The sequence below is a fragment of the Humulus lupulus genome, chromosome 7, assembly GCF_963169125.1.
Source record: "Humulus lupulus chromosome 7, drHumLupu1.1, whole genome shotgun sequence".
NCBI classification, from domain to species: Eukaryota; Viridiplantae; Streptophyta; class Magnoliopsida; order Rosales; family Cannabaceae; genus Humulus; species Humulus lupulus.
The window spans coordinates 79356300-79375269 of NC_084799.1; the positions used below are offsets into that span (position 1 = coordinate 79356300).

Here is an 18970-nt window from a genome sequence, read left to right on the forward strand (position 1 = left end):
TTGTTTAGAGACAAAAAGTAAGTTAGTAACTAACATAACTCCATTGTTTAGAGATAAACAATAAGTTAGCTGGTAACTAATCTAAGTCAAGATAGACATATGACTAAAACAAATATATTCATTCTAAATCGATATATGGAGGTATATACTAGCTTGCACTAGTTCTCATCAAATAATGAGATGAGATAGAATTGTCCGCCCATTCATCTCGTACATCATTGGTTTCTTCAAGCAGGTACACCATTGTGCTTTTCAACTACAGATGAATTCAAAAAATTCGTTAGAATAAAATTATATATGATTTTACAATAAAATTTCAATAAACTATATAATAACTAATAAATTAAACAAAATTTATGTGACAATTGAAATGGTTCTTTGGGTTGGGCTCTGAAATGAAGTTCCTTACGAACTTCATTACGTAGTACCCACACTTGATGTCATTCTCCAGTTGTTTGAACTATTAAACATAACAAAACTCAATTCAATTATATATATATTTATATATATATATATATGTTTAGATAATTTGACGACTTCCTAAGTTGTAATTAAAAATTTATTACCATAGGGTGGCAGAGTTTTGCTCTTCTTGCAGGTTGCCTCTTTGTAGCTCATACGAATCCAAGACACTATACCAAATATAATTGACCTTTATTAATTAGTTAATATATAAAATAGTTACAGTAACTAAGATAAAAAGTCATATAACTTATGCGTCAATGCACTGCTTGATCTTTAAGTGAATACGATGATTCAATGGATCCAAAAACACTATCGAATGGCTGGAAGGCTGAATAAGTAAAAGCATCCAATGCTCCCTACAAATTCTCAAACAAATTTGTATTAGATGTAAGATTATATAGTAAACTTTATATATATATAATATATATGTAGTTAGCTTACGAAGAGTTCCACTGGCAAATAAGGAATTTGTCTGGCTGAATTTGTCGCAGTCGGTTATAAGCGCTTCAACACGCCCTTCAAAGAAATCTGCATCGGTGGACACTGCAGAAGGATTCATAAATGCGTATACCGAGTCCAACCCATTACCCTCCAATATTGTATGCAAGTAGCTGCAGGAATTATAAATCTAATTAATAAAACACAAATATTTTTTTAAAAAAATCTCTTAGAGTTATAAAGTGATTATATCTCAGCCACCACAATATCATAGCACTACACCAAATACCCATTACCATAACACATGATTATAATAGAATTGAAAAAGAGTTATTGTAGGCGAAAAAAATTTCAGGCGGAAACTTAAAATAAGGTACCGCCAAAATACTTAGCTTTTTTTTACTTTAACTTTTTTCAACCAGTGTACCCATTTCCCCCTATACCCATTTCCTCAATCTTCAATCGTTCTTCCCCTTCCTGGTCTCCCGTTCCCTTCAATCTTCAATCGGTCTTCGTCTTTCTCCGTTCGTGGTCTATCTCTCTCGGTTTCCAGTAGGCTCGGTCTCTCTCTCGGTCTCTCGGTTTCCGTTCGTGGTCCGTTCGTAGCTTGCTCTTGCAGTTTGTTTCTAATCTGCATTTCTTCCGGCATTTCTTCTACATTTCTAATATGCATTTCTTCAGTCTTGCAGGTCCCGTAGCTTGCTCTTGCAGGTCAGCCCTCTCTTTGTACCAAGTTCTCCTTTGCTCTATCAATGGAGGAGCCTCTTCTATTCTGAGAAATACCTCAAACCCACCAGCTGTTTCACTCATTCTCAGGTACACAAATTAGGCACCTTTACTGTTTTCATGTTGCTCTTACAAGTAAATATGAATCAAATAATAATCTCATGAAAATTTCTACATATTTACTTATTCTATTAGACCATATATGAATGAAGAAACAACTTAAGTAACCTTAATTTTTATTTGCTCTTCTTGTCTTTAATAAACTAATAATCTTGTAAAAAAAAATTAGTTGTTATTAGAATATTTTGTTTGGCTCAGGGTTGAGGATGTGTGGAGGTCTCAATCGCGAAGTGGCATTATAGAAGTCTTTAAGGATGGTCTTAGTAAAACCAAGGAGACATATAGGGAGATCCTTGTTCTATATATTTTCTCTAGTTTTCTTTGTTATTCTTTAGATTTAGCCGATACAAATGGTGAATCCTTGTGTTAGTTACTGGTTGTTTGTATTGCAAATTTAATTGTCTCTCATACTCTCACTCTACCTATGTTTTGCAATCCTTAAGCTCTCGTCCTCACTCGCATTCTCTTGAAAAATCATATTTAATTTCCAACTGAACTCAGTCTCTATGATTATGGCTCTAGTTTGAGCTTTTTTCTTTGCATTTTTCTCACTCAATGTTTATTTTGTTGTTCTGGTTTGGTATGTTAATGGATTCTTTAATAGATGATGGCAAGTAAAATAGTGTAGTATGAGGCTAGGTGGCTTAGCCAGTCTTAAGATTATATCTTGTGTCAGCATTACAAATTGTAATTGTTTAACGTTTGATGTGAGGAGAGCAATTGATTCTTTATCAGCTCATACTTATCAAGTTGTATTTGTATACATACAAATATAATATTAGTAATTTTTTTTTTGATCTGAGGGTGGTGTCAATATTCTATTCAATCATTGTTTCTTTCAGATGCCACATCTTGCAACAACTTATGCAGCTGTCAATTCACTTATTACTATGGGTGGTCATGAAGCTTTGTCTTCAATCAATAGGTGGTCAGTTTATACTTCTATTTTGTGATACTTATTTTTATACATAAGGTTGCCTTTTTGAAATGATTGAACTCAGTTTGTCTTAATATTTTTCAGAAGTACATTATACATGTTTCTGCAGCGGATGAAACAGCCAAGTGGGGGTTTCAGGTATGAGATCACGTCCAATTGTGTGTAGTTTGAAATTAGAAAATGTGTCACTTTATGTGAGAAATTCATTTTTAATGCTTCTAAACTAGCTTGTACGAGATGCATCTGGTATTTTGAACTGTATTTTTCCAAGCCATTCCAAATTTCTTTTCTCTGTCACTCAATCTTAATTTTTTTATTTGTATGAAAGGATATTTTGGTGTTATGATCTATACGAATCTGCACTTCTAGGCCTCAATCAATGTTTTGTGATATTTTAAATAACAAATAATTTCCCCATCCTTTTAACTTCTTGGAAAAAGGTTTATATGTAGAAGCTTTAGCATATAACAAGGAATTATGTCTTTACCCATTTTTTTTTCTTGGAAGGTTTATATATGTTATATGTTGAAAATTTAACATCGTTACATCATAATTCTTAACATTTTTGGATGTATTCATCAGGATGCATGATGGTGGAGAAATTGATGTTCGGGCCTGCTATACTGCCATTTCAGTAAGTCTCTGTGCTTGTCTTTGTGATACAAGCACGTCAATGTGTATTCCATCCTAATTCACTTATGTGAAATTAACCCAAATGGTTGTTTAATCTTTATGCTCAGTACAGTATACTCTAATTTTTGTAAGTAGCTTAGTTTATGATTATCATTATGAAAGTCTTATTCTACCAGGTTGCAAGTATTTTGAACATTTTGGATGATGAACTAGTTCAGAATGTTGGAAATTACATATTAAGGTTGGTCTTGATTGCTCTTCTCAATATAAATCGGCTCCAAAGCATGCTCGTCATCTACTCAGGAGCTGTTTGTCTTGTGAAACATTGTTCCCAATTCTCATCCAGATTATGTTTTATAGCATCCCTTGTGCATGCATTTGATTCCACTGTTAAGTCTTTTACATTGTGATATTGTATTATGATAGGAGTAATATTATGAATTGCATAAATCATCTTATATATAGTTGTTGATTTCTATAAATAATTAAAGCTTCCCTATGCAGTGTCAATCTGCAGCTGTCAGACTTGCGAAGGTGGCATTGGTGGAGAACCTAACTCTGAAGCTCATGGTGGGTATGTTTTTAGCACGCTACTTTATGTTTTGTTTTTGCTATGAAGTTATCTTTGTAGAATCTATTGGCTATAATATATCAATAGCATCTTCTAGTGGTATGTGCTAAGTGGTAAGGTTTACTTCTGTGGTATTTAGGTGTTCAAATGCTCCCTGATTATGAGCAATAAGGTGAATTATTGTCATTGTTAATTCAATTCAAATGAAATGAAACTTAAATTATGGATATCTGATATTGTTGCATATCTTTGATGTACATTAGGTACACCTTTTGTGGGTTGGCTACAATGATTTTGATCAATGAGGTCCATCGTTTGGACTTGTCTCGTTTAATTGTAAGATATGTAGTCTTCTTGTCATTCTTAGTACCTAGCCATTGCAATATTATTCTTGATCTTACTTTTTACTGTGTTTGAATGATGTTTCCTATTTTATTAGGATTGGCTGGTATTTCGTCAAGGAAGGGAGTGTCGATTTCAAGGGAGAACCAATAAATTGGTTGATGGATGCTATTCCTTTTGGCAGGTCATTTTTTGTCTTTTTCACATTTTTTACAATTCCTTCAGGACTATAATGGGGTTAACGAAAAGCACACTGACCAGGGAGGTTCTTTTGCATTATTACGAAGAGTCGGTTCATTTATTGATGAAAAACTGGTGAGGCCAGATGATGTTGGACATTGCAGCACTTCCACAGTATCTGATATACCTGAACAGGGAGGTAGGCCAATTTAGCAGAGTATAAGTTATGGTACCTGTACTTGAGCTTTTTTCATTTGTTAGGTTGTGATATTTATTCTTTTACTTTCTCATTCTCATTTGCAGGTCTAAATGCTTCTTTCCATGTGAATTACAATGATATTGGTCATAACTTTATCACAACACGTCCAGTAATGGAGCACCTTTTCAACAGCCATGCATTGCAGCAATACATACTTCTATGCACACAGGTTTGGATTTCATTAGTCATTTGACAACGTTAAGAACTTGACTTGATTCTTAATGATTTGAGTTTAGAATGCCCATCTCTTAGGCCTAGTTTAATAGTTTCTTTGGCTAAAACATGTAAAGTAGTATGGTTTTCTTTTCTGCAAATGCAATAGAAGACTAGTGAATCAGCATTTGAAATGTTGAGGTTCTGAAAACTATGTTAAATAGACTGCTGCATGTGGAAGATTGTTACCTTTCAGAAATTAAACGTCATCCTTAGTAGTAAAAAATCCTTTACTTCAGTCAATGCAGGTGCAAGAGGGGGGACTCAGAGACTTTCTTTGGGCTACAAGGAGGTGCATATTTTCAACAACCAAGTTAACTTCAAAATAGTTTTTATGTATTAAATTTCATATGAATCATTTCTGTTTACTTTTTTTTTTTGTAGGCTGAGAAGGTGGTTGCCTCTTCTTTAGCATACTTGACATAACCAGATTCAAGCTCTGGAGTTGAAAACTTTCAACAGGCAAGTTTTCATTAGGTTTACAATATTTTCCTTCTCACTTGTGAGTTTTGACCTTATGTACTCTTTCTTTTACCCTGCTACTGGAACCCTTTTTTTGGTCATATACAAATAGGGCATAAATGGTTTTATTTCATTTCCCATGTTGCATGAGGCATCTTAGTCAATTGAAATTTGGGAACCTACATGCCATTGAGGCATGAAAGGGAGTAAATTGAACTTTTCTTTATTAGCTTTCATTTCAAAAGGGATTGGTTTAGGCTTTTATAATGTTGATGCATTTATTTAAGCACCTCTAACTTCAATCTTCAGCACCATTATTATTACACTTTTCTCAGTAACAGAGTGTACATCAATTCAGTTTTATGTCTTGGCTTTTCTTGGCAGTGTCCTCTTCTTAACATAAGTTATTGTCCTCCATCAGAAGCTGTCCTGTCTGATGGGAAAAGTTTGGTAAGTACATTTTTACTTGTAAGTTGTAATATCCAACTCAATTGAGTATCAGAGAATTCCCTTTTTTATGTCATCTTATCATCATGTATTTTCTTGCTAGGTCGTTGTCATCTACAATTCCCTAGGGTGGAAGAGAGAAGAAGTAATACGAATTCCTGTAAGTAGCTAAACTGTACTTCATATGCTGATCAACATAAATTTGAAAAGGTCTACTTGAACTATGATTTCTATTACACACTTTCAACCAAAAAGAGTTCCAATATTGAACACTTGAGGACAGAACGCTATGTCTATCTGTGTCAAACACTTTCTTAATTTAAGAAGTAACCATCATTGACTTGGAGAAAACTGCAAAAAGTTTAATATTAACTTATTCATGTTTACTAATGGCTTTGCAACTGAAATTTTATGTAGGTTTCCACTGACAGAATTAGTGTTCAGGATTCTAGTGGGAAGAAAGTTGAAGCCCAAATTCTTCCTATATTGAATGCCACTTTTAGTGTTAGAAATTATTATGTGAGAGCATATTTGGGTGAATCTCCGAGAGAAACAATTAAATATTGGCTTGCATTTACAGTGTCAGTACCGCCAATTGGTTTCAGCACTTACATAATTTCTACCACTAAACAAACAGGTTGGCCATATTGTAATGTTTAAGGTGTTACATATAAGAGCTCTCCAAGTTAGACCTGATAATCTAATTATTGCTCTACTTTACAGGCTCTAGTGTAGCCATTTCTTCTGTGTACAGGTCAGAAGAAAGTATAGACAACACTATAGAAGTTGGACAAGGAAGTTTGAAGCTAATTTATTCAGCTCGTGATGGAAAGCTTTCACACTATGCTAACAACAGAAATTTGGTATGCTATGTTGAAGATTTAGTTTCCCAGTACCTTTTCCACTTCATTGTATATGGTTTGTTTTTGTATGGAGTTTTTTTTTATGTATCTTCTAATATTCAATCTTAATTCAAAATTAACACATATGGGTAAATTATCTCATAGACATGTCATGGACAGTGATGCTAATCTTTTTCCTCTTTTTCTTTTTTTGGTTTCCAATTTCCTTGTACATTCATGTATTTGCTCATGGTTTTATAAAATTCTATATTGATGGACAAAGACGGTGATGTGTTTACTATGTTATGTTCCTATTGAAGATTACAGCATCTACAGAACAGTCATACAGTTATTACAGTGGAAATGATGGAACTGATAAAGATCCATAGGTAGTGAATTATCTATGCACTTAAAAAATTTACTATGCTTTGTCAATTCCTAGATTACTTCTATTGTTTAGAGTAGTTTTAGCTGTTATCAATGTGGTGTTGTCTTTTCTGTTGAAGGCTTCTGGAGCATATGTCTTTCGTCCAAATGGCACATTTCCAATCAAATTCGATAGCCAGGTAACTAAAGTCGTTTAATTTGTGTAAAATTTTTAAATGATCATGAACTGTCAATTTATAGAATTGAGTACCTAAAGGTAACACTCCTATGTTCCAGGCTTCTCTAACTATGGTTCGAGGTCCGGTACTGGATGAAGAACACCAACGGCTCAATCCATGGATATCTTAGGTGATTTGCTGCTCCAAATATAACAAGATCATACAGTTGTTTTAGACTTATGAATATTGTTGACTGTTTTTAATAATAGATAATATTTTAATTGTTTCATCTTTCTTTTGTCCAAGTAATCTATAGTGATTACTTTCTTTTTTAATAGTTCAGGGTATTTCTTTTTTTAATACTTTCTTTTGTCAAACATCTTACTTGCCTAGATGTCACGTTAAGTATTATTTATTTCTTTAATTATTTTTATTGTTACACTAAATAAAAAGAAGTTAAGATTTCAGTTTTACAGAAACATTTACTTTTACCCTTTGGCTACTGAAGTAATATGATAATTTTCAAACCTCTTTTTTTTTCTCTATGGGATACTAAATTGTAGAAAATGACAGCTTAACTGTCTATTTTGCAGATTGATGTAGGCATTGGATCTTCATCATTTACAAAATCACAGGGCCCGAAATGACTCATTGATAGTGGATGTTTGCCAGGTGAGTGGGAATTAAAGTCTTCTTTCTTGAAAGCTATATTTCTTCTTTCCTTGAACCATAAGCATTTATTTTTTCCTGTACTGGTACAAAAGTATTTTCTTCTCTTACAATGTTTATATGTTAATGGTCAGGGTCAATATAAGTCGACACTGGTTTGCCCAGCATGTGGAAAGATTTCAGTCACTTTTGATCCCTTCATGTATTTGTCGTTGCCGCTACCTTCAACTGCAACTCGGCAAATAACCGTGACTGTGTTTTACGGCGATGGAAGTGGTCTTCCTATGCTATACACTGTTAGTTTGCTAAAGCAAGGTTGCTGTAAAGATCTTAGTGAACAACTAAGTACTGCTTGTTGCTTGAATGTTGATGAGATTCTTCTGCTTGCAGAGGTAAATTTGGTTTCCATTGATATCTGCTACAATTTATTTTATTTATTCCCTTAATTTTAGTTCTAGTGGTTGAGTAACTGTAATTTCGATTGCTAGGTTTATGAACATAAGATTTTTCGATATTTGGAAAACCACTCAGAGCTATTGGCTCCAATTAAGGAGGATGACCACTTATAGACTTTCTAAAAATGTTGTGGGAAGATCCAGAGTTGAAATAATTCATCGACCACATGAAAAGTATGCTTGCATCCCTATCCTTATGTAATTGGTAAATAGCACTGGTAAACATGTGATGTACAAACCGGTGTTGCCAATCCATCTATTGAAAAATAGCTTTAACTAAGTAATTTCAGAAGGGGATTATAGTATCAATTAAAATAATTATTGGCTACTTGTTCATTAAGAAGCTGAAGTCCGTATGAATAAAGTTCAAGCGCTCCAAGTCAAGTGTTAACTGGATAATACTGGCTATATTATCTGCTTTTGAGAAATGTGTTTTAATTTTTTGTATCCTAGTCATTTTATGTCTTGGATCATCTACGTAGACTGCTTGTTAGACTTCTACTGGATTTCCCAACTTAGATAGTTGGATTTTTCAGGTGCCCGTCAGACAGTGTTAAGGGTTGTCAGGGAAAGCTTATCGGTACCCCTTTTGTTACTTATTTAAAAGAGCCAATATGTGGAGCCAATGTTGAAGCCGGTGTTACTAGATTGTTGTCACCTTTGAAGAGAACGCGTCCTTCAGTTAAGCTCCAGAATGGTAAGGAAAATGGATTTGAAAAAGAGGTTATTGAAGAACCATCAAACAGCTACAATTCTAAGAACCTGTCAATGGATGATGCAGAAGTAGAGGAAAAATCCAGCGAAGCGTTATTTCTGTGTTGAAAGTAGTAAATTTTAGACTCCTTGAATACTTAAAGAATATTTTGTTGTTGATGACAATGTTGCATGTTTTAAATTAAATTGTGGATTGTTAATTCAATGTAGAATGTTTTTATTTTTTGTTATTTGAAAATCAAGTTCATTTGATAATGCTAGTATATATTAGAAAGCTAATTTTAATTATATAAAAAAAATTAAAATATAATAGAATAAATTAGTGTAATATAAATAAAATATATAATGAGAATTTAAATATATTTAAATATAACAATAATACGAAAATTGAGTTATAATATATATTACAATAACACTTTTTATGCAAAGAATTATGTTATGGAAACTTTATTATATAACACAAATAATGTGTTATACTAAAGTGTGGTATAACACAAAAAATGTGTTATACTAAAGTATAGTATAACACAAAAAATGTGTTATAGTAAAGTGTAGTATAACACAAAAAAAGTGTTATACTAAAGTGTAATATAATACAAAAAAGTGTTATAGTATCGACTATAAATAACATAATTCAACACTTATCTATATATTAAAATAACACAGAAATTGTGTTATCGTTGACAGTACAATAACACATCTGTATAACACTGATAAAGTGTTATGTAAAGTACCCTGACCTACGATAACATAGTCTGTCTTAACACATCAGAAAGTGTTATCGTAGGTTTTGATAACACATTTTTGGTGTTATTAAAAGCATTTTTTCTTGTAGTGTAGTGACTCCAATCTTCTGCATTTTGAAAATTTGAAGAATTTCATCTTTGCAAATCATGCAAGCATCACCTTTGAGCCCAAACACTCGGTGTAGAATGTCAACTATAATGTTTTTGTCATTCCCCTATGGAGATACCATCTTCGTTATCAAATCTAATGTCGTCGTTCGAAAAAGCAGAGTAGGTGTCAATGTCTCTTTCCCAAGACACTGGGGTGTACAGGGGGTTGAGTTGAAGGTGTACCAGTGTAACGTCCTACATCCTTATAGGCGTTACTAAGTGAGTTTAAACTGTGCTTTCAACTCGCTAATCGAGGTTTTAAGGTAAACGTGTAATTAAATCATAAACAGAGACATAAACCTTGAAAATAATTCTATTTACTGAAAATTGTAAAACATTTAACATTTGGGATCCCACAATACTGTTTATAAATATTTACAACTCAAAATATACTCAAAGTCGGCTAAACGACAAAATAGGGTTCTTTACAAACAACTTCCAAAAATACCCCTGGTCGTGACAGCCAGGAAGACCAGACATGTGCGCATCGCGTCACGCTCTCCATACTCAAGGTCGGTTGACTTTCTCCTTGCCCTTAACTGCACCACAGAGCACCCGTGAGCCGAAGCCCAGCAAGAAAACTCCACATAAACAGACAACATATACATATGAACCACTTAGCATATAACCAATTTGTCAACAAGCGAAACACATACGGCCATGCCGTCTCAGGCACTTTACCAGGCCCTGAGTTGCAGTCTACACCATAAGGATATCCCAGGTATCCCTTAGGGTCTTACCCTGGCAACTCGCACTCCACGTGCTAAACGTTGCTCCCGGCCCCTTGCCGTTCTCAGCCTTCGCTGTTTTCGGCCTTCGCTGTTCTCGACCCTTGCCGATCATTCACATATATGCATACAAAGCATAATTAAAATATAGCTTAAGCATATACAAACATAATCAATGGGCTACACCCAAAACATAATCACATAGGGTCGTGCCCTGCAGCACAACTATGGGGCCTCGCCCTGCTCAATGGGTACAACAGCTTTCTTACCTGTGTCCCGAGCTTATTGAGCATTGAACCCTCGAGCACGACCTCTAATCCGAGCGTCTCCAAGAACCTAGTCACAACACATAAATAGCATCCCCATTACTAACCAATTCAAAAGCATCTCCCTGAACCAATCCTGAGCTCTCAGGACCTCCCGAATCCCCACACAAGGTGGCGGAAACGTTCCTCGAGCCCCCTAGGCAAAAGCCTAAAAATTGAAATTTCCCCCTGCCCGAAAATGGCCTAGCGCTGCAGCGCCACCCTATGAGGGCTGCGGCGCCCAGAAGGGCCCCCGTCCACTGATGCAGCCTAGCACCGTGGCACAAAAGAATAGGGCCGCAGCGCCCCTTCGCAAACCCAGAAATCTGGGTTTCTCCAAATGTTTTCCTCGAGCCAATACACTCCCAAATCATTACCAAGACTTACCTAAGTCCCAAATTCAATTCAAGACCCCACATAGACCATCTAACAACTCAAAAACATCAACAATAATCTCAAACACACAATCAAGCCTACATTTCACAATTTGGTTTAAAACTTCAGAAACTTAAACCAAGCCTTTCAAATCTTAAACCAGAACTTGTCAAACTTAAACCATCCCTCATAATTCTTAAACCACACCAGCAATCGACCAAACAGAGATGCATGAAACCCTTACCTCAAGTGGAGATTCGACCTTGAGCTGCTTTCCCAATCAAATTCCAAGCTTAATTCAACAAAAATCATGTTGAACCTAACCACAATTCATCCCAAGAATTCACCAAACAAAACACACAATTCAATTCTCAAACCATGATATTCTTAGCTGAATTCTACATCATAATTACACAGAATTCCCTTACCTCAATATGCAGAACAATCCTCTAAGTTCTCTAGCCTTAACTCCCTTCTTGATCCCACAAAATTCAGAGTTTCCCTTCCTTCCTTCTTGCTTCTTAGCTTCTCCTTAACTTTCAGCAAGAAATGAATTTTGTCTAAGTGTAGAAAATGTGAATGACCTTCTCTTAGCCATAGTTATCTAAATCCCAGACAAAGGACCCATTTGCCCTTCCATCTAACTCTCTTTCTAGCTAAACCTCAAGGGCAGCCTAGACCTTTCCTATTCTTTTACAAAAATACCACTTTCTCACTTAAAGTAACTATCCTTAATGGTTACCTATAGTTACCCAAGTTACTAAAATACCATTAACCTTTAATTAAAAGTCCCCCAACTAAATTTATAATATTCCCGAAATACCCCTAGGCTCCTCCCGAGCCGGGTATTTAATCCCGTTGTGACTTTTAGCGAAATAGCTCTCTAGGACCGTCTCGGAACGTGCATCCCAAATATATCACCATTATATCAAGAATATCACATATATTACACTTATGCCCTCAACGAGCTATAATTACCAATTTGGCCCTAATAACCAAATGGACCCACATGCATATTTATTTCACCTAAACATGCATTCTAACCACATATTCATTAAATTCACATAAATTAATACAGTATAACAATTATTGCCCTCTAGGCACACTAATCAAGGCCCCAAGCCTTATTAACAAATTTGGGTTGCTACAACTATCCCATGGCGCCTCCTCAACCTTGCTGTTCCTCCACAGCACTTTCACCAAGGCGATGGTCTTACTCTGCAAAACTTTATCTTTCCGGCCAAGAATCTGAACCAGCTTCTCCTCATAGGACAAATCCTGGTCGAGCTCCAAACTCTCATAACTCAGTACGTGAGTCGAATCTGATACATACTTTCGAGGCATGGACACATGAAAAATATTATGAACCCCTAATAATGCTGGAGACATTGCAAACCTGTAAGCTACCTCCCAACCTGCTACAAAATCTCCAAGGGTCCAACAAACCTAGGGCTCAGCTTGCCCCGAACACCGAACCGTTTCACTCCTCTGAGAGGTGAAACCCTAAGAAACACATGATCACCAACCTGAAATTCTACACTCCTACGTTTTAGGTCTGAATAACTCTTCTGGCGACTCTGGGAGGCGAGCATTCGCGCTCTAATCTTCTCGATTGCCTCATTGGTCCTCTGAACCATCTAAGGACCCAAATAACTTCTCTCACCTGTCTCGTCCCAATGGATAGGTGATCTACACTTCCTCCCATATAGCATCTCATACGGAGCCACTCTGATAGTCGCTTGGTAGCTGTTATTAGACGAGAACTCAATCAGAGGAAGATACTTACTCCAAGATCCCCCAAAGTATAATACACAGGCTTTTAACATGTCTTCCAATATCTGAATCGTTCTCTCAGACTGTCCATCGGTCTAAGGATGATAAGCGGTACTAAACCGTAACTGCGTGCCCAAAGCCTTCTGCAGGCTCTCCCAAAACTTGGAGGTGAAGGTGGGGTCTCTGTCAGACACTATCGACCTCGGAGCTTCATGAAGTCAAACAATTTCCTTCACATATAATTCTGCATACTGCTCCACAGTATAAGTCGTCCTGATAGGCAAAAAGTGGGCTGACTTGGTATACCTGTCCACAATCACCCACACCGAGTCATGCTGTCCCACAGTTCCCGGCAAACCAACCACAAAGTCCATGGTAATGTCCTCCCACTTCCACTCCAGAATCCCTAGAGGCTGCAGCAATCCTGCTGGCCTCTGATGTTCAGCCTTGACCTGCTGACATGTTAGACTGGCCACATAATCCACCACATCCCTTTTCATGCCCGACCACCAATATAAAGCTCTCAAGTCTTGGTACATCTTCGTCGTACCTGAATGTAAAGAGTAGGGAGTGGTATGCGATTCATCTAAAATCTCCCGTCGGATAACGATATCCATCAGAACACAAATCCAACCCTTGTACTTCAGTAACCCCATATCTGAAAGAGAAAAGTCCTTAGCCGTTCCGACTAAGACGTTCTCCATGTGACCTCTCAACTCGAAATCTTTCCCCTGCGTCTCCTTGATCCTCTCAAGAAGTGTAGACTGAAGAATGATGTTGGCTATCCGACCAACCACCAATTTTATTCCTGCTCTAGTCATCTCCTCAGCCAGCTTATCAGATATCTGCCTCGAACTGAACACTTGTCCTGGACCTCTCCGACTCAACGCATCAGCCACTACGTTAGCCTTCCCAGGATGGTATAAGATGTCACAATCATAATCCTTAACCAATTCCAGCCACCGTCTCTGGCGCATATTCAGATCCTTCTCAGTAAAGAAATATTTCAAACTTTTATGGTCGGTGTATATCTCACACTTCTCACCATACAAATAATGTCTACAAATCTTAAGTGCAAATACCATCGCTGCCAGCTCCAATTCATGCGTGGAATATCTCTGCTCATACTCCTTTAACTGTCTCGATGCATAGGCTATCACTTTACCCGCTTGCATCAGCACACACCCCAAACCCTATCTGGAAGCATCACAATAAACCACAAACTTCTCATTATCTGTTGGCAGACTCAACACTGGCGCGATGATCAGTCGTCGCTACAACTCCTTAAAACTGTTCTCACATTTGTCCATCCAGACATACCTTGTCTTCTTCTTTGTCAGTTATGTTAAAGGCGTAGCTATTTTGGAGAACCCCTCAACAAACCGCCGATAATATCCTGCCAATCCCAGAAAACGTCTCACTTCTGGAACGTTGCACGGTCTAGGCCAATCTCTTACTGCCTTAATCTTACTTGGATCAACTAGAATCCCCTCCTTACTGACAATATAGCCCAGAAATGTAACTTGTGGTAGCCAGAACTCACACTTACTGAACTTAGCATATAACTTATGTTCCCTTAATCGTTGTAAAACCAACCGCAATGTTTCTCGTGCTCTGTCTCTGATTGTGAGTACACCAAAATGTCGTCTATGAATACAATTATAAACTTATCCAGATAGTCCTTGAAAATCCTATTCATCATATCCATGAAGGCTGCTGGGGCATTGGTTAATCCAAAGGACATAACCAGGAATTCATAATGTCCATACCTCGTTTGGAAAGCAGTCTTTGGTATGTCCTCCTCTTTAATCCTTAATTGATGGTATCCTGACCGGAGATCAATTTTAGAAAACACCGTACTCCCCTGTAACTGATCAAATAAATCATCGATCCTAGGCAGTGGATACTTAATCTTAATAGTCAGCTTGTTCAGCTCCCTGTAATCAATGCACATCCTAAGAGATCCATCATTCTTCTTAACAAACAACACTGGAGCACCCCATGGTAAGAAACTCGGTCTGATGAACCCCAAATCAAGTAATTCTTGCAACTGAATCTTTAACTCCTTTAACTCTGCTGGAGCCATTCTGTAAGGCGTCCTAGATACTGGCTCCACCCCTGGCCCTAACTCAATAACAAAGTCAATCTCCCGCTGCGGCGGCAAGCCTGGCAGATCTGTTGGAAATAAGTCTCTAAATTCACACACCAATTTAGTCTCACTTGGTCCAATCGACTTGACCTTAGAAGCATCCACAACATTTGCCAAAAATCTTATGCAACCTTCCTGCATCAGGTTTCCAGCCTTCAATGCTGAAATAATAGGTATTCGTGGTCCACTAGACATCCCCACGAATACAAAGGGTACCTCCCCTTCTGGTTCAAAAGTCACCATCTTACGCTTGCAGTCAATCGTTTCCCCATATTTTGCTAACCAATCCATTCCTAAGATCATATCAAAGTCATCCATCGCAAGCTCATTTAGATCAACAGAAAATTCTCTACCATCTACCTCTATTGGTAAAGCCCTAATCCATCATCTAGAGACTACCAGTTCCCCAGTTGGCAACAAAGTCTGAAAACCCCTAGCATACACAACACTAGGTCTACACAGCTGATCTATCACCCTAGCTGACACAAACGAGTGGGTAGCTCCCGAATCAAACAATGCAATATACAAAGACCCAGCACTAGAAACCTGACCTGTCACAATTGAGGGGCTAGCCTCCGCCTCAGTCTGAGTGAAGGTAAACACTCTGGCAGGAGCGAGACTGTCTTCCTGCTTCGGCTCCTCCTTCCTGACTTTTGGGCAGTCCTTCTTCAAATGATTGGCACTCCCACAGACAAATCAGGCCCTGATCCTGCACTCACCCTGATGTCGTCGTCTGCACCGAGGACACACTGGGAAACTCCTCTAGTTGTCATTTCCGCCCTTACGGCCACTAAAAGCACCCCGTGCCCTCCTATCAGAACTGGGAGGAACAAAGGAATTTGGGGCCTTCCCCTTCTGCTCACTGGGGCCACTAACTCGACTGGATCCAACAAAAGGAGGCACTATTCTCCTAGCATCACACCTAACAGTGCTCTCTCTCCAGATCTGGTCCTCGGCCCCCTCAGCTGTAAGGGCCTTGTCGACAACCTGAGCATAGGTAGTAGTCCCTGGATCCAAGGTGATCTTCACATCATGGGCGATCATAAAATTCAGCCCCCATACAAACCTGTCTCTCCTTGTCGCATCCGTCGGCACTAAATCTAGCACAAACTTCGCCAATCGATCAAATTTCAGTGCATACTCTGTCACGGTCAACCAGTTCTGGGTCAGGTTGATGAACTCATCAACCTTTGCAGCTCGGACTGCTACACTGTAATATTTCTCATTAAGGATATTCTTGAATTCTTCCCAAGACATGACTGCCACATTCCTTCTCTAAACCACAGCATCCCACTAGACGCGGGCATCCTCTCTAAACATATAACTGGCACAGGCAACTCTCTCATTTCCCTCAGCCCTCATGAAATCCAGGATAGAGAAAACCATATTCATCCACTGCTCTGCCCGCAGTGGGTCTGGTCCACCCTCAAAGGTGGGAGGGTGCTGCTTCCTGAACCTTTCATACAAAGGTTCCCACCTATTCTCAACCACAGGCTGAACCAGCACTGGCGCTGCACCCTGCTAAATTGGCAGCCCAGTGACCTGTGGAGGGGCCTGCTGCCTCAACTGACGAAGTTCTTCTTCTGTTCTCTGCAACCTTGCTTCCATTTCAGCAAACATCTCTAGCCAATTATGTGCGGCAGATGGAGGGTCCTGACCCTGATTGTCATCTTCGGCCCGACTGCCGCGAAGTCTAGATGATTGTCGAGGCATCATAGCTATATGCCTGCAACCAACGACGCCGCTCATCAGGCATGATAACAAAATCCAATACCACCTCCCAATCACAACATCCAACCAAGAACAGCAATCCAGATAACATACAGATAGCATATAACACACAACGGGCCATGCCCTGGCATCATGCATATGTTAACTCATTCATCATGATCTATATGAAGCAAGCAGGCAAACAAGGCATTCAAGCACATATTCAAGCATATTAATCAACCATACCAACCAACCCTGAGTCGAGCTTGTCACTGACAATGAGCGTACATGTTTGGTCAATCCCCAGAACTAATAAACCTTGGCTCGCTCTGATATCAAGTTGTAACACCCTACTTCCTTAGAGTCGTTACTAAGTGAGTTTAAATCGTGCTTTCAACTCGCTAATCGAGGTTTTAAGGTAAACGTATAATTAAATCATAAACAGAGACATAAACCTTGAAAATAATTCCATTTACTGAAAATTGTAAAACATATAACATTTGGGATCCCAAAATCCTATTTATAAATATTTACAACTCAAAATATACTCAAAGTCGGCTAAACGACAAAATAGGGTTCTTTACAAACAACTTCCAAAAATACCCCTGGCCGTGACAGCCAGAAAGACCAGACATGTGCGCGTCGCGTCACGCTCTCCATACTCATGGTCGGTTGACTTTCTCCTTGCCCTTACCTGCACCACAGAGCACCCGTGAGCCGAAGCCCAGCAAGAAAACTCCACATAAACAGACAACATATACATATGAACCACTTAGCATATAACCAATTTGTCAACAAGCGAAACACATACGGCCATGCCGTCTCAGGCACTTTACCAGGCCCTGAGTTGCAGTCTACACCATAAGGATATCCCAGGTATCCCTTAGGGTCTTACCCTGGAAACTCGCACTCCACATGCTAAACGTTGCTCCCGGCCCCTTGCCGTTCTCAGCCTTCGCTGTTTTCGGCCTTCGCTGTTCTCGACCCTTGCCGATCATTCACATATATGCATACAAAGCATAATTAAAACATAGCTTAAGCATATACTAACATAATCAATGGGCTACACCCAAAACATAATCACATAGGGCCGTGCCCTGCAGCACAACTATGGGGCCTCGCCCTGCTCAATGGGTACAACAGCTTTCTTACCTGTGTCCCGAGCTTCTTGAGCACTGAACCCTCGAGCACGGCCTCTAATCCGAGCCTCTCCAAGAACCTAGTCACAACACATAAATAGCACCCCCATTACTAACAAATTCAAAAGCATCTCCCTGAACCAATCCTGAGCTCTCAGGACCTCCCGAATCCCCACACAAGGTAGCAGAAACGTTCCTCGAGCCCCCTAGGCAAAAGCCTAAAAACTGAAATTTCCCCCTGCCCGAAAATGGCCTAGCGCTGCAGCGCCACCCTATGAGGGCTGCGACGCCCAGAAGGGCCCCCGTCCACTGATGCAGCCTAGCACCGCGGCACAAAAGAATATGGCCGCAGCGCCCCTTCGCAAACCCAGAAATTTGGGTTTCTCCAAATGTTTTCCCCGAGCCAATACACTCCCAAATCATTACCAAGACTTACCTAAGTCCCAAATTCAATTCAAGACCCCACATAGACCATCTAAAAACTCAAAAACATCAACAATAATCTCAAACACACAATCAAGCCTACATTTCACAATTTGGTTTAAAACTTCAGAAACTTAAACCAAGCCTTTCAAATCTTAAACCAGAACTTGTCAAACTTAAACCATCCCTCATAATTCTTAAACCACACCAGCAATCGACCAAACAGAGATGCATGAAATCCTTACCTCAAGTGGAGATTCGACCTTGAGCTGCTTTCCCAATCAAATTCCAAGCTTATTTCAACAAAATTCATGTTGAACCTAACCACAATTCATCCCAAGAATTCACCAAACAAAACGCACAATTCAATTCTCAAACCATGATATTCTTAGCTGAATTCTACATCATAATTACACAGAATTCCCTTACCTCAATATGCAGAACAATCCTCAAA

The 18970-nt window shown here is 38.5% G+C and overlaps 2 protein-coding genes across 4 annotated transcripts; both read left to right on the top strand.

Moving 5' to 3' along the window:
• The first annotated feature begins 1312 nt into the window (after positions 1–1312).
• On the top strand, positions 1313–6319 carry LOC133788347 (protein farnesyltransferase subunit beta-like). Its single transcript, XM_062225802.1, has 16 exons — positions 1313–1497; positions 1585–1719; positions 2592–2674; positions 2771–2824; positions 3269–3320; positions 3496–3560; positions 3837–3893; positions 4154–4226; positions 4330–4416; positions 4494–4611; positions 4716–4840; positions 5124–5176; positions 5269–5346; positions 5731–5796; positions 5897–6003; positions 6211–6319. Exons 3-13 carry the CDS (start codon positions 2592–2594, stop codon positions 5294–5296), a joined length of 795 nt encoding a protein of 264 aa, XP_062081786.1. The 5' UTR covers positions 1313–1497; positions 1585–1719; the 3' UTR covers positions 5297–5346; positions 5731–5796; positions 5897–6003; positions 6211–6319.
• A 197-nt stretch (positions 6320–6516) lies between these two features.
• On the top strand, positions 6517–9265 carry LOC133788348 (ubiquitin carboxyl-terminal hydrolase 9-like). 3 transcript variants are annotated; one of them, XR_009873190.1, is made up of 8 exons: positions 6517–6656; positions 6956–7024; positions 7142–7201; positions 7299–7370; positions 7774–7852; positions 7984–8241; positions 8338–8478; positions 8841–9263. XR_009873190.1 is itself a non-coding variant. In XM_062225804.1 (3 exons), the coding sequence occupies exons 1-3, from the start codon at positions 8213–8215 to the stop codon at positions 9124–9126; spliced, it is 456 nt and encodes a 151-aa protein (XP_062081788.1). In that variant the 5' UTR covers positions 7863–8212; the 3' UTR covers positions 9127–9260. The 3 variants fall into 3 exon arrangements, 1 of the variants encoding a protein (XP_062081788.1); XR_009873191.1 differs by lacking the exon at positions 8338–8478 and having other exon boundaries at positions 8841–9265; XM_062225804.1 differs by lacking the exons at positions 6517–6656; positions 6956–7024; positions 7142–7201; positions 7299–7370; positions 7774–7852 and having other exon boundaries at positions 7863–8241; positions 8841–9260.
• The last annotated feature ends 9705 nt before the right edge of the window (positions 9266–18970 follow it).

Bases quoted from the DNA above. Each gene is read 5' to 3' on its own strand.
- LOC133788347 (XM_062225802.1), top strand. From the start codon at position 2,592: ATGCCACATCTTGCAACAACTTATGCAGCTGTCAATTCACTTATTACT. The intron at 2,825-3,268 runs GTATGAGATCAC...TGTATTCATCAG, and splicing joins CAGCCAAGTGGGGGTTTCAG to GATGCATGATGGTGGAGAAA. The intron at 3,561-3,836 runs GTTGGTCTTGAT...GTCAATCTGCAG, and splicing joins GTTGGAAATTACATATTAAG to CTGTCAGACTTGCGAAGGTG.
- LOC133788348 (XM_062225804.1), top strand. From the start codon at position 8,213: ATGTTGATGAGATTCTTCTGCTTGCAGAG. The intron at 8,242-8,337 runs GTAAATTTGGTT...TTCGATTGCTAG, and splicing joins AGATTCTTCTGCTTGCAGAG to GTTTATGAACATAAGATTTT. The intron at 8,479-8,840 runs GTATGCTTGCAT...TGGATTTTTCAG, and splicing joins ATTCATCGACCACATGAAAA to GTGCCCGTCAGACAGTGTTA.